This window comes from Euwallacea similis, chromosome 14 (genome assembly GCF_039881205.1).
Source record: "Euwallacea similis isolate ESF13 chromosome 14, ESF131.1, whole genome shotgun sequence".
Classification (NCBI taxonomy): domain Eukaryota; kingdom Metazoa; phylum Arthropoda; class Insecta; order Coleoptera; family Curculionidae; genus Euwallacea; species Euwallacea similis.
The window spans coordinates 2,337,544-2,352,969 of record NC_089622.1 but is presented as its reverse complement, the minus strand read 5'-3'; the positions used below and the strand labels follow the sequence as shown (position 1 = coordinate 2,352,969).

Below are 15,426 nucleotides of genomic sequence, written 5' to 3'. Positions count from 1 at the left end.
TATGTCTCGGATAAATTCACCTGTCAATCTGTTGTCAATCAGATGTGTGATAGTAGATATAAAATGACTTAATCAACGCCCTACGTCTATCATTCGATGCTGTTTTTTTTTAATGAAGGTTAGCTCTTGAACTAACTATTAGTTCGAAGTTAACATAGGGGGCCAGTAACAACAATGAATACTGTAGCTCTCCAGATATGGCGCGCAACTTGAACAAAACCAATTATGCGCCTCGTTAGTCTGATTTCTTCATCACACAATAAAATTGGGAAAAAGCATTTATAGAGCTCATTAGGAAATGGCATTTTGTGTAATTAGTGTTACAATCCTACTGCATTTCCTAACTGGCTACATATGTAAGTAGCCGTTTTAGAACCAGGCTACTTCTGTATTTATAGCTACTGAACATTGGATTTAAAGACATTTTCTGTTTTGCAAGGAAATGCTGCTGCCACTCTTATAAAGCAAGAAAATGCTAGTTGGTTTCTTGCATGTTCAAATACCCCCTATAAACACCCACACAGCGCGATCGAAACAGGAAAGTCACTAAAAAGGCTTATCGCAAAGACATAAAGTGTTCCGACTCCGAGATAGAGGTTAATTAAGAAATAAACGAGCTACCGGACCTTCTAATGAGACAAATTTAAGCGTGATATTGAGAGTACGGTTTGCTGACAAGTCCTCGTTTTGCTCCGATAGTACCGAGCTGATTCAAAACGTCATTAGGGCCTGAAAATTATTATATTCCACAATTCATCAGAGAGCTGTGACCATTTCCCACAATTGGAATCAGTGCAAAAATCTAAATCAGCCTTGAACTAAGTACTACCAAGAAAAAATCTTCCCCTAGATCTGTTACTAATTAATGCTTGCTGAGGTGTAATAGATCACAATTATTAATCTGCTTCGGGCAATGCGATAATTATAGTATAAAAACCGAATAAGTTACAAGTTTGTCACATGGATTTAAAAAAGGCGAAGCAAACCTGATTCACGGCTTGATCACATATGCAAATAAACTTGATCTTGAGTGTTAACCTCGTCCATTAGATGCAGTTGTGGTTTATTATTAATTAGAGCCAGCCAGATAGGTACTGTCACTTCCTGCAATTTACCAGAACTCATTTATACCAGAGGCGTATAGGAGTCTAGACCAGGTTGCATTACGACGTTGCGTAATATCAATAGTTCAGCTTATAAATCAAGCATAAGAAAGGAGATGAATCACACGTAAAACATGACAAATAATAATAGGAAACTAACTGCAAAGCTATTATGGTTTTTTGCTGGAAAATTGACAAAAAAAACTTATTATTGTGTATAAAACTGATGGTTCTATTATCTAAAGATAGTATTGAATTCGATTGAATAAAAAGAGAAGTGGCGTTCTCAAGATTCATTCTACGACCCTGAGACCATAACCATACTGGTGTGACATATTTGTGGACGACAGGCGTTGATTATCGAACGGTGACAGAAATTGATCGATCGGTACAGCAACGAAAAGAAATGAGCCATCGAGATAGGATGGGGCCTTATTAATTTAAAAACAATGTCGCTTATTATGTGGTAAATCGATATCTTTTTCTTGTTATTGATTTCCTCGGACCGATCATGTGAAATGACACCACATTCGATGGGGTACCTGAGAAGCCCTGGATTAATAAGCGATCAGTAACCATCGACCATGATCATTTTGTCCTCAGTGGGACTATGTTTTAATATTCATAGAAATATGCAAATCTGTTTGCCAAAATATGTACAATTTATTGAACTCATTATTATTATTATTATCATTAATATTATTGTTAATGCAATCATATCTTTTCTTGATAATTTGGCGGACTAAAAACTATTGATAGTTAGAGGTATACACTATATAAAGTGAAAAAAAAGTGTAGTGGGTTGGCACAAGTTTCGATGCCAAAACGTTATATACAAGATTATTTTTATTTCTCCTCGCAGCATCTCCAAATTCTAAAACGTCATTAGGGCAAATCTAAATTATGCAGGATTTAGTAAATAAGTAGATACCTGTTCGATAATGTGGCAAATTGCATTCTGAGGCTGGCATATAGGATGCTTCAGAAACAAAAATGTTGTACCTTTAGGAGCGAGAAACCAACATCAAAATCATTTAAAATGTATGTTGCAGTACGTAGCATATTAATCTACAATTCCTTTCCTGACAATTTGGAGAATGCATAGGTTATTCTAAGATATATAAATAAGGAGCATCAAAATTAAATGCATCGTTTGGGGGCTAAAGACTTTTATAAAATGTTAAGAAAGTTTATTTAAACGTTTCAATTGTGTGGGTAAACGTTAAAATTCAAACTATATAATATTGAGTAAGTGTATTAACATGGGGATGCATTTTTCTTGAGAATTAGGTAAAGTTCAATTATGTTCTATCTGCTATTACAGGGACGAGAAACCTTCACACAAGTTATCAAAACTTGTGTAAACCTAATGACTTCGCAAACGCCTCAATACTGATACGCCTAGAAGGTTTTAAAGTTCTAGAGGTTTTGTTTTCGTTCGGCGGCAGAGTCGCCAAATTTCAACATATCCAATTAAAATTTTGGGCGCATTTTTCGTTCTTATATGCTATTCCCACTAACTATTTTTGGAACACATTGCCATACTTACCTATCTGCAAAACTATACACCATCACATCTGAATCCTCATTATACAGAATAGCATAATATTACAAATTGTACCTTATATGACGGGTGGTCAGAACATCTTTAAAGAATTCCTGGTAATTGCAGGTTCCGTTTTTCTACATCACTGACGTACCTTGCACGACCAAAGAACCACCTGATCCATCTTTACTCCTGCTCATTTTATTATTAAAATGAGCCTCACCAGCAACGGCGGCGTTCGTTCGTAATGAAGAATCAATCATAAATAATTAATGGACTCATACATTATTGATCTGGATTCTATAACTTTTATATGTACAGGGTGAAATTAGAAGTAACGCGTTCGTGATTTCTAAATTGCATTTGAAATTTTATCACCCATTGCAAGTAAGGCGTAATTATAATAAGTATTGATGGGTAGTATTATTAAAACTTAATTGAAGATTTAACTCTTAACTGATTTCCATGTCACAGGACAGTTTAGGAATGATCATCCGGAATTTAGCGGACGATCACCCTGTAAAATGGAAAACACGCAAACAGCTCATTAAAAGCGATCAGGCTTAATATCCGTTCGTTTGGCTCGAGCCGGATTCAAAGGTCCAAAAATGTACTTTTTAATTGATGTGAGCTTTTTGCGAATTCATAAGGGACATAATTGGTTTTAGTTCTATATTGGCGGAAATTGAACACACTTTTTGTATAGGCGCGCAACAAAACAGGAACAAAAACGGAATACGCTTCAAATAAAAAAATAAAAAAGGAACACAAGTAAAGCAAGATTTTTGATAATTGATCAATCGGTTTAGTATTGAAAGTACATCGACAGTAAGTTCTATACCATCAATCTCGCATCTCCTTAAAGGTGTGGTGCCGGTACGGTTCCCATCGACGTACCCAAATGGGTTCTTTGTTGTTATGTTAATCAGATCGCAATGGAGTGACTAATTATACTACTGGTCAGATTTTGATTTTGAAGCAACCGCCAGTGGCGTTTCTTAACTACCTGGCTGAATATATGGAATGTATTATAATAGAGGTAGCCTAATCAATTTTTCTCTAATTTTGTTACAAAGTTGCGTCTATGGTTATCTTATAATGTAAAAAGGGTCCCATAAAACTTATTGTTCTTCGTAAAGACAGCAGCATGCAGATAACCAAATAGTGACCAAAAAAAACAACTTCACTTTAGAAATTGGTAGAAATAGTGATGGTATCTATGTACATACATATATATACGGATCTCTTGCGCCTATACCAATATACAGAGTTTATTAGAGACTTTCTTGATGTTAATATAACAAAATATGAATGGTATGCCTTTGATTTTCTATAGGTAATAGATATGAAGATTACGAGCCTTGATTAATGACTCGAACATCCGAGATTAACAACATAAATTATCGATGCTACTGAGAGATAACCACCAGTAGATCTGTAGATGGAGATACAGATGAGGGGGCTATTTGCCCGTAGGTAAATTAGGATATTTTTAAGCTGATGTCCGCTATTTGAATAGTTTCATAGGATGTTTAATGTGTAAATGAAAACAATCGAATAAAATGCTTTTCTCTGGTAAAACTTGGCTCTGAAGCGTTATGGAATTCAAAGAAAAAGTGGAGAAATGAAAAAATATATATTATTTTGCATTAAAAATGCAGAATCATTAGTGTTTCGTGTATTAGACGAGGTTTTTTCCAACACTACCTGCTAGAGATGACTGTTAAGGGACTTTTGACTTTCAAGACGAAAGTGTTTGTAATAAAGCCAAATGTTTGAGACTGGGAGATTGATCCACTGGCCGCTTTGTGTAGCTTTCCGAGATTCATTAATAATCCTATAGCGATGCGTTTTAATAAATGTTAATAAGTGAAAAAAGGTTAACTAAACATTTCTTTTTTTAATATAAGCATTTTGAGATTATTGTAACGATCCTGTCGTGTACCTAAAAATTCTCCTCACTCATTCACCTAATACAAACTTCTCTCCTGTGACGACCAGCCGTTTTTGACGTATAAATGTCCAAATTGACACTATATTTCACATTGACACTTTTAATTTAAGATACGCATTACCATTTTTGGAAGATTTTTGTTGATTTCTATTTTAATTAAACAAAAAAGCATTTCTCGCTATTAAAATCCAGCTTCTACACAATGTTTGCAAAGAGAAAATGTAGTATACATCACGGCCTATGCGAGATTTACGCACAAGTTCTGAGCTAACAAATATTTGGAATGTACATCCCTGGGAAAAATCAGTAATTTCAAGGTAGGGTTGAAGGGGAACGGATTAACCTTGAGCTTTTTGTTTACTTTCCTTATATTCAAATGAAATATAAAGTTCAAATTAACCCATGCTATGCTTAATTTATTAATGATTCCATGAATGACTAAGACTATTGTTTTTCATTCATAACAAAGGGTTCCCAAAGAAATTATTGAAACCTGTCTCATCTTCAAAATATATTATTCAATTATAACGCAGATTTGCCTTGGTTAATTGAGCCTTTGCAATTCAAAACAAGGAAGCAAATCCTGAGCCAGAAAATGGGCTGTGTGAACAGCAAGCCAGACATCAATGACACACATCCAAATATTTTTCATGTGATAAATGTTAATGATCGAGGAAGACCTGTTAGCAGAGGGAAATTGGAAGTAAGTCTGCTAGAACTTATCTATTTATTAGTTTTCCCACTATTATTGAATAAGAAAATTCTCATTCTCAATGATATATGAAGGTTTATCAAGCTTTTCTCAGAAAATTATATTAATGAATGATAGCTTGCAATTTTTCATGTTTTTTAAGTAGATCTTTTAAGGTGTGAATAGTTCAAAGTCTTAGCAATTTTATGAAGAGATGAGAAGAGAATATCCATATCATATCCTTTAAAAACAAAAATTGGGTTTTGTGGTTTCAATGGAAATTATCTTCTAAGAAAGTTGCCAGTACATTGACTTAGTGGCTTTTAGTACATTTTGTAACAAAACAATCTGAAAGAGCCTTTGCTTTTATATACAAAATGTTAAGGTCTTATTATAAATAACCCTGCACAAACAATGCTTCTTTGCAAATATTTGGGTAAAACCTTAGAAGGCTTATATTTAACATTTTCATATAAAATTTAAACATAAAGATTTTTATTATGATGAACTACCTAATATCTCCATAGTTTTTAGAATTTTGGTGAGTCATTTGGCTCAAAAATAATAAAATGTTCTCATTAACAATTTAGCAATTTAAACACACATTTGCTTTAGGTAACAGACACTGAACTGATTCTTCATCAAAAAGGCAAAAACCCCATAAAATGGCCTCTACGATCTTTAAGAAAATATGGCTGGGACATTGACACAGATGTCTTCAGTATAGAGTGTGGTAGAAGAAGCCCTACCGGCCCGGGATACTATGCTTTCAAATGTAGAAAGGCAGAGCAACTATTCAATTTAGTGCAACAGCATATTATAGGCGGCTTCCAAGACAATTCGAATTTGATTAGTGGTGATAATCATGTGGTGCACAATTTGAATCACAACAATGTTGATTCTTCCGTCCTAAGTTCCTCTATTGGGCCAGTGCAGAGGCGGCCCGATGCTCATTTTACAGAGGGGGGGCATTTGAATCCTGTACAACCTATTGTGACTCGGTAATAATTTGGGGGTTAATAACTCACTTTCAGTATTGATTATTTTGGTTTAAATAGGTCGCATACCAGAGTGCTAAGTAGACCAGGCTCTGTTTCTAGGTAGGAATAAAAAAAGTATAAATTTTGGGTATAAAGTCTTTGAATTTGTCCTTAAAAATTGGTCAAAATATACCAACTTCAAATTAGGAATTAGGACAAAATTCACTAAATTTATTCAATTTTTTGCAACTAGGAGGCTTTAAGTTTTAAAGTAATTGAATATTTTAGTAATGGGGGGCAATTAAGTCCAACCACAATTTCACCACCTCCTACAATAACTGCTGTCTCTCCATTGGAACACAATAACAACAAACAAATTAATCCGGTAATGGAGAATGGGGTTGGACTTCCGAATTATGCCAATTTAGGTTGTGGAGATGGTAAGACACGACACTTTTTAATGCATTTAAATAAATAATTATTATTTTCATCTTTAGATTTTTTCTTGTCCATTTTGAACCTTATTGAATAGACTTAGTACTAATAAATTCCCCATACTTCAATAAATTTTAGATTCTACTTGCCATGTTTACATGAACGTCGATACCAAAGAGATTGTGAATAGCCTAAGTCAAGACAGTTTTGTAGAGAATAGGGAATATCATAGAGAGTTGAGTGAAGAAGTCCATTGTTATGCCAATATTGATACTAGGGATGTTGAAAGTTTGCAGCTATTGCAGGTAAATTTAGTTCTTAAGATGAAGTAATTAGTGGCAATTTTTTGAGCATTTACAGCAACAATCAAACGCAGTTACCAACTTACCAAGCAACAGTGAAATCGTACAAATGTATATGAGTAATAGCGTTCCATGCACGCCAACGACGGAATTTGGTGTTGTGAGAGAAGTTAATTATGCAGAGTTAGATTTGGGCGCTATTAGAAATGAGAATGGGAATTACCTCAACGGTCATACAGGTAAGTTTCAAAAGCAAGTTTTATATTTATTTTAAAATATGATTCAAAACTTTGAAAATATAAGGTGAGACCCCACCAAAACCCATCGTCAACAACGCAACAGCGACAACCCTGCAAGATAGCCCCGCTTTGCGCAGAAAAAGTTACGCAACAATAGATTTCCCTAAAACAATCGCACTAAGCCAAAGTATTAACCCTAAAGCAGACCTGGAAGAGGGTAGTAGAAAGACTAGACACAACTCTACAATAAACTCTTTCAGTGATTAGTTTGCTGTAAGGTTTGAATCCGTACAAGTCATTTGTCTATTTTTAAGATCTCGGGTGTTTATTTAGTAAGTATCATAAGTTGGTAAGTGAATTTTTTCTTGCTCTCTAATATAGAACAGAATCACTGATCTAATTGCAGAAGCATAAATCACCTAGAAATCCAAAGAAAAAAATTATTAGTTCCTGATAAGATGGGACTTTTACCAAAGATTTTTTCAGTCTTACAATTAATTTGATTACTAAATCGTCATTAGTTAAGGCGCTATTTTTAGTATGTGTGATAATAATGGTACGTCTGAGGTAGCTTTAGAAGAGATTTTTCATATTATTGAATTGAGTAGTTACGATTATAGACGAGTAGATGTTACATCAATCAGGGAGCCTTCGGAGTACAGATGAAGACTTTAAAAGCTCTTGTATTGCGTTTCATTCTTGCAAGAGTTAAGCTCTGTTCACACACGGCCAGTATTTAGTTTAGTTGACATCTGGAACGTCGAACGATCAGTCTAGAATATCAGAAGAAGTTTAACCGCGTGTTGCCATAGGGGAAGAGACTCATTTCCCATTTAACGGAGACTTAAAAAAATCTCCCACAAATTTTTGCTCCAATGAGTTCATCAGAGTTGTACGTATTGTGAAATTAAGACCACGGGAGTTACAGGCAGGATGAACAGAGAGAAATTTAAAAACCCTGCAATTTTTGCCTTCATTTTTGACATATTTATAATACGCTTATGAAACGAAATATCTGCTAAAAACCTCAAGCAGTTCAATTCTTTTCCATTCTAAACATTTTTCAGGTGGAACAGAGAATGATGAGATTCTAAACTTGTATTTAATAAACTAAACCCCTTAAAATAAAACACATTTAGAAGGAAAATCTACGTGTACATTTAAGCTAATTTATTTTTTATATATCTCAAAAACAAACACATCGACAAACGTGTCTAATAAATTAGTGGTCATAGGTGGAACGTGGTGATAGTTTTGTAAGAAAATTAAAACACGTTAAAGGTGTTGATTTGTAAAGTGAGTAATGATTATATTTAACTAGTGCGTTAAGTCAGGTAAGTCGAGTAAATTTAAAGGAAGTTGAGTTTTGTATTTTTTTTTTATCAAAAGAAAGTAGCATTAGTGAACAGTTTAAATTAAAAAAAATTAAATGTTACGTTTCTTAGCCCTTGTTAGACGTTACATAATTTAAAATTTTCCCCTAAGATAAAGTTTTACTGACGTTGTGAGAAATAAAGTTTTTATGCGAGAATATACAGTCGCCGACGAAAAGTATAGTAAAGCACTGTGGGATTTATTGCCAAATCAGTTTAAAAATGAGATTTTTACCAAAGCGCAAAATGTCCATGCCAAAAAATGTAGATTAGACAAATAATAGGTGTAGTGTAAATTACAAACAGATGTAAAAAATCGTATTAATTTTTAAATATATTACTTTGATAGTATTTGTTATGTGTTCTTGCGAAGTTTCACTAAGGAAAAATTTATGAGAATTAAAACACCATTGAACATCACAGAGTCGCCTTTATTAGGCAAAACATACAACCAGTTGTAGGTATAATAATAAAACTAAATAAATAAAGTAATCATGACAAAAACTAGTAACACACTGATCTTTGTTCTTTTGAGGATATTTTATACACTAATGCTTGCATTTTATAAGGCCCTACTTCTTTTCTTTCTCAGTTCTATGGGCGACATAAATAAACTTCAATACATCTAAAAATCTCTAAAAGATCTCTCTATCATATCACCGAAAATATACTTTTCATGGAAAGTTCACTCAGTCGCGGTATCATGTGCAAAAGCCAAATGGTGTATTAATGGTTACGTCGTTTACTTATGCTCATTCTTATCCCCTGATACTAAGCAAATAAAATTGCTGCTTTGGCTGTTTGTAGCGGGTGTGTGTGGCAACATATGCCGTTGAGTTATCAAGGATTATTCGGACGTTTAGCTAAGTGACTTTCTTATGATAAATATATGTTCGGTAATATTATCTTTGTATAGTAAATACTCTTATTAATAACAATTGATTAATAATTATGTGTACCATTGTATTTATGACTTACCTAAAAAGATTTATTGATTGGATTACCCTGAATAAAATACAATGAGTTACAACAAACATTTATTTATAGCATAAAGCAGCTAAAACACCTAAAAAACAAATATGAGATTTAATGAGAATCAAATAAGTTTCGGGCGTTAATGCGATTGACACTTTTCCTTTAAAAATACAAACATCTTGACATCACATCACAAAGTGAAGTAACTGATATCCACATTAACAATTAAACAGTTTAGGGAAAAATTGTGCTTATTACTCACAAGTGTTTTTATTTGATTTTTTAGTAACTTTATATTCAGCCATTGAAGATGTCTTTCAGGCTTCCACTGTCTTTAATGTTTTTTTCGGATAAGAATCTAGATTTTATTTGTAACGTATATTTTGAGGAATTTCATATTTTTTCTGTATTCAGTCAAAAATATGGTTTTCCGAAGTTACAAACAATACGAAACAAAAATCGCACGAAAATAGTTCTAGGTATATTCTCTGAAAACAAACCCTTGCAGTTCTGGTTACTTGAGACCGGCTAAAATCAGTATATCCGTGAAAACTATCATGCAAAAATTGAAAACCCCCATAAGGAAGTTTTTGTTATATGCGACACCACGGCATAAATCAGCTACATACCCCAATTATGCGTTACGGTGGCGGGTGGCAGGGGAGAACATGCGACGAGGAAACCAACAACGCAAAACGCAAGACATGAACGGCAAAAAAGCGGCGGCGGCCGAGCGAACGGTCGAGGGGTGGGCGGTTATGGGTGGTGGTGGTGGTAGGCGGGGGTAGTGGTGGTGATAATGGGTGGAAACCGAGAGCCGTACTCAGTTTATCGCTGAAACACCATATAACATCGGGACGTTAAATCGAAGGCGATCTCCCAAAGTCATGAGAAATGTCTACATTTATTTATCAAGTGCAAGTGGCATACGGATAAATAATAGATCACTTTTATGGGATATAAAAGACGACTAGAATAACCAAATAAAAGTAGACATTTCTTGAGATTATATTTTTATTTCAAATAGAATTTTTATTAAAACCATAAAAAATTACTTATTTGAATACCTCTTGGTTTGATCGCCTTAATAACAAAGAAAAGTCAAGAATGCTATTCACAGACTACAGTAACAATCTCTTTAGGAAGGACACATTGAAATACAACGATTAACATCAAGACAAATGCATGCCGCAGCAACAAGACATAGATTACAACGGGCTTAAAGTTTCTTTTTATAGATAATTCCTGTGAAAGGAATTAGTGAATTAAAAATACTTTGAGTTCAATGAAAAGACGATATAAAATTTGGTGTTCAATTGGTATTAAAAACCTCCCTGTATAAGAAAATATTATAATATATCACCCTTGATCAATAATAAAAACTTATAATACAAAACACAGGTACTAAATAAACCCTCAAGAACTCTTTATAAACTCGGCACTTTGCAATACTTAGTTCTTGACAATGACCGGCTTTTCCTAATAAATCAGCTACCTTTATTTGATCTCAAGCGTTCAATACCTGAGCGTTCCTCCTCCTCATCACTCGTGTACGAGGACATGCCACTCACAGCAGCTCGAGTCGAAGTGGCTTGCATGAGCTCTTGATTCGGTGCGTTGCGATTCTCATATAGGAGAATGTTTAGAGTCTCCTCGTAAATTCGAGCTTCTGGACACTCTACTTTTGTGTGTTTCTTGTCAGTTGCATACACAATTGAAGTGCAACAAACTTCTGATACCTAATATGCAAGTTGGTCTTGGGAATTGAAAATTATAGGGCTATTTCATACCTTTTTTCCATGCCCATAAAAAATCCAACAGCAAATCTCTCCAGTACTAATGACGTCCTTCAGGAACATTACCCTGTTGCTGTACCAAAGTGAGAGTTTGTCAAAAAGTTCAATATTTTTCAATAAATTGTCATCAGATGTAGAAGTGTAAGAGTATTTGTTATTATGGCGGTTGATTAGGAGTTTTATTGCTGGTTTCGATGAGTTGGAACTGATCAAAGTTTCTTCCTCTTTTAAAGAAGTGATCAGAGGCACCTATGTATTAAATTGTGGTACTAATTTTTTTTTACACAAAAAAAATAGGAAATATTCCAGAAATGGTTAAGGATTTGGACCTACCATACATATGGGCTCATGTTCACCTCTCTCCTTTTTTTGCAAAGCTTTGTTGCATGATTCTGCCAACTCTTCTATACAATAATACTTAGCTTCAGCTAACAGTTCTGCTATTTCCCTGCTTGATTCAGGCAGAGATACACTACCATCTCTAAGGAAGTTTAGAATTGTCCCAAAGTGTTTACCACATCGGTCAATGAGGATCCAACCTAAATTAAAGGAGAAAACCTAAGCTTATGCGTGAAAGATGAGGCTTTTAGCAGCATTCAAGAGAAATGTATATCTGTATGTTTACAACTAACTGACAAAAAACTTGATCTTTATTTTTCAGTTGGTTAATTTTTAAATCAAATTGATTCAATTTAAACTTTTAAAATTAACACTTGCTATGCACATAAACAAGTTCAAATTTTCAAGTTTATCCCAAAATACTATAGAATTGACTTAGCATTATGTGGCACAGCAATTTTTTAAAAATTGTTTTTACATATATCAGTCTAGGTAGGTGTATGATTTGTAACTGTGATTTTTCAAGGAACATTATGTGCCTACAATAACTAAAATTTGCTAATTTATGGTATGTAGTAGGTAAGGTGATTCGAGGGTACCTATTATGATTTTGTTGGTTATTAAATTATTAAGTAACTAGTATTTTCCACTATTTTCACAGCGTGCTTGGCTGCATTTTACCTTATCCTTAGCTCAGTCAGAGTTTAACTTTATTAAATAATGTTAAATACAAAAGTTGTTGTATAAAAGCTAAAGTTATTGTAGGATCAATTTATCAATATATTATACTGTTTTTCAGAAAAGCCACATGACACAAAGTTACAATATTCTAAATGGAAGCACTGTAACATTATTCGCTATTGTGCTTAGAATTATATATCTTAATATCTAATCTTAATAATGTACATATTAATAATAGATTTTCAAAAACCTCAAAGTAAAAGAACCATTTTTGTCAATTTAGGCAACTTGTCCTGTTATAGAAGTAAAATTGTTGACTTCCTGTTTTGTGTAGTCAATACACACATTTAGTAACTGGCAATTTACTGTTAGTAGGTGTTTAACAGATTAAGGATCCATTTTGCCCAAAAACTGTTTTACCTTAGTGGTGAGTGTGTTTATGTAAGCAGTACTTTCAGATTCAAATACTCAAACCACAATCACTGGGATGTTCTTACCATCTGAATCCGACAACACTTCCATCCGCCCACTAAACATAGCCCTAAGCATAGTATCATGTTTGGTAAGGGTCCCAATAGTAGTGTAATGCAATGATCCTCCTACGTTCAATTTCACGTACTGAGAAGGGTTACCCTTTATCGTCGTCTTGCCAGACATCCCGCTCGATTCAGTTTCGATCATATAAACGGACGTTTTGAAGGATTTAAAAGAGCGAAGATAACGTTTAAACTGGCAAAATAAGCCCTTTAAACGCGATTTGTTTTAGTAAAAGTTAAAGGGAAAATGACTCAAAGGGAAGTTTGGTATTTTACTTGACGTTTATATTTAAGGTTATGTTGGTGGTTACAATCGAAAAGTAGGCATATTGCGTTCTTCTTTGCATTAATGTATTAAAGAGACAAGGATAGTCTGTCAGTGCATTATGTAATGAGCACATGCAAGGAAGAGCAACGTTGCCTCGCTTTATAGCAGCGGTTACGTTTTCCTGTTGGACTAACCTGAACTAACCGGTAAAGTGTACTACGTTGAAAAGCTGGCCTTTTAAGCCTCCAATTTTTCGTAAAATCAAATTACCAACTGTTTATTAAATAAATTTGTTAGACCAAAAAGCAGTTAATGCATGTGCCCAATAATAATTTTGATTTATTCGTCCACAAACTCTCAAGATCTTCTATGTATATTAAATATCATTTCTATGGTTTAATTACATATTTATAAAAAAACTACTTTGGAGTATTAAAAACTAATTTTTATAGTAATTTCCGATCATCTTAGCTTTTACAAAATCTCGAGAAATATATATCTACATTGTCTACATTCGTTTCCTATGACTTACACACAAACGCGAACACGTAAACTGGTTCGAACTGTTTATATAATTTCATCTGATCAGTAATGTCCTGATGATGTGATATATAGGGTGTCGAATTTAAAATTTTTAAAATTATTTCTTTATAGTTTCCAGAGTGTATGAAATATTTATCTTAAATTTGAAATATAGCTAAGCTTTTAAGGAACGCATCATTAAACAATAATAATTAATTAAAATAAAAATAATTAATTAAAAAAGTAATAAAGTTGCTAAAACATAACAGTATAGATTTTCGCAATCAATTGGTATATCTAAAGATCTAGGCCCTAAAAGGTTAGCTATATTCCAAATTTGAGGTAAATAAATACCATGAACTCTATCGGCTTAAAGAAAAAATTGATTTTTTAAAAGTTGGACACCCTTTATGTTTATATGAACTTTTTGTATGAATTTAAAAAGTTCTGTTGTCTGTTAATGTTATGTAGAAAACACTTTTGACCACCCTGTATACCTTTGGATACTTTTGAAGATTTGACAAAATAATCCATCAGGATGGATGGATGCTGGTAAAGGAAAGGAAGTCCAAACAAGAGATGCACTGTGAATGTATAAACTGGTATAAAACTTAGCTAATGGATTTTTTATGTAAATTCCCTTCTACTCACGTCACGATTTTAGCTGGCCCTCTATGTAATCCCTTGTGGCATAAGATGATTGATGTGTCCCCTATGGTTATTCTGTTGGTTATATTTTGCATTTTAATTGTTTAGGGCCCCATGGTCTTAGAGGCTCAAAAGATCAGCTTTTGTTATGCAACTCACATAATAACTATTTTTGTGACTCGTCGGAAAATGTATAATTTTCTGTAGTGAGTGAGATCTTACGAGACGCGCAAGGTGTGGTCATGCATCACGAGCTACATAAAATAATATTTCCTATGAGTTTTAGATATGATTTTTCTAATTTTGCTATGCGATAAGGGAATTGTAAAGAAATGGTTTATGTATATTTGAAAATATATAAGCTGCGCTAGGTATTTGCAAAACCACAGTGACCGTTATTGTTAGCGGTTCCGTTTGTAAACTAAGTTATCAAACGAAAATATTTTTTTTCATTATGTAACTAGTATTTAAATGAAACCCATTTAGGGACCAGTTTTGATAAAGAAAACTGTAACTTTGTTTTTCTTTTATACTTAAAACGTTACAGTTGTCCAATTATACAATGGTTAAACTTTAACAATTTTTTCCGAAAAAATTTTAAGGATTTTCCAAAAAAATTTCTTACAAAATCGACTTAGTTTTTCATGACACAGCTACCCCTAAAATTTTATACATAAGCTGTGAATCACCCTGTATATAATGATATTTTTCAGAAGCCTTTGATGTTGAGAAACAGTTTACTTTTTGTAATAAGTCACAGAAAGTGCTTTTATCATAACTGGGAATGAAAAGATGTATCGTCAAAGACAAAACATTTTACTTTTCGTATCTGGTTGTGAAAACTAAAACAACATGCTGTTTTTCCGTACTTTTCCCAATTGGTTACATAAATAGCTATTTTGCCTAATCCCTCATGATCTGGATACATAAATTTATTTGAGACTAATTTAGACAGAAATAACGAATTAAACCGACCCAGTTTTCCATACATTGTCGGCAATTTGAGTGATTTAAATTTTTTAGGAGAATTATCTCCAT

General features: G+C 33.5%; 2 protein-coding genes across 3 annotated transcripts; one reads left to right on the top strand and one right to left on the bottom strand.

The window, feature by feature from the left end:
- The first annotated feature begins 4,704 nt into the window (after positions 1-4,704).
- Positions 4,705-8,621, top strand: LOC136413667 (uncharacterized). 2 transcript variants are annotated; one of them, XM_066397356.1, is made up of 8 exons: positions 4,705-4,920; positions 5,177-5,306; positions 5,910-6,295; positions 6,353-6,394; positions 6,563-6,714; positions 6,848-7,014; positions 7,070-7,250; positions 7,315-8,621. In XM_066397356.1, exons 1-8 carry the CDS (start codon positions 4,844-4,846, stop codon positions 7,515-7,517), a joined length of 1,338 nt encoding a protein of 445 aa, XP_066253453.1. In that variant the 5' UTR covers positions 4,705-4,843; the 3' UTR covers positions 7,518-8,621. The 2 variants fall into 2 exon arrangements, with proteins under 2 accessions (XP_066253453.1, XP_066253454.1); XM_066397357.1 differs by having other exon boundaries at positions 5,137-5,306.
- A 412-nt stretch (positions 8,622-9,033) lies between these two features.
- LOC136413668 (BTB/POZ domain-containing adapter for CUL3-mediated RhoA degradation protein 3) lies at positions 9,034-13,226 on the bottom strand. Its single transcript, XM_066397358.1, has 5 exons — positions 12,912-13,226; positions 11,728-11,933; positions 11,389-11,643; positions 11,121-11,337; positions 9,034-10,432 (listed from the first exon to the last, which is right to left on the bottom strand). Exons 1-5 carry the CDS (start codon positions 13,093-13,095, stop codon positions 10,422-10,424), a joined length of 873 nt encoding a protein of 290 aa, XP_066253455.1. The 5' UTR covers positions 13,096-13,226; the 3' UTR covers positions 9,034-10,421.
- Positions 13,227-15,426: the final 2,200 nt, after the last annotated feature.

Excerpts from the sequence above, each read along its gene's own strand:
- LOC136413667 (XM_066397356.1), top strand. The coding sequence starts at position 4,844 with ATGCGAGATTTACGCACAAGTTCTGAGCTAACAAATATTTGGAATGTA. Across the intron at positions 6,296-6,352 it reads GTACAACCTATTGTGACTCG|GTCGCATACCAGAGTGCTAA; the intron begins GTAATAATTTGG and ends TGGTTTAAATAG. Across the intron at positions 6,715-6,847 it reads CAATTTAGGTTGTGGAGATG|ATTCTACTTGCCATGTTTAC; the intron begins GTAAGACACGAC and ends AATAAATTTTAG.
- LOC136413668 (XM_066397358.1), bottom strand. The coding sequence starts at position 13,095 with ATGATCGAAACTGAATCGAGCGGGATGTCTGGCAAGACGACGATAAAG. Across the intron at positions 11,934-12,911 it reads AGTGTTGTCGGATTCAGATG|GTTGGATCCTCATTGACCGA; the intron begins GTAAGAACATCC and ends CCTTTAATTTAG. Across the intron at positions 11,338-11,388 it reads TTTATGGGCATGGAAAAAAG|GTATCAGAAGTTTGTTGCAC; the intron begins GTATGAAATAGC and ends CTTGCATATTAG.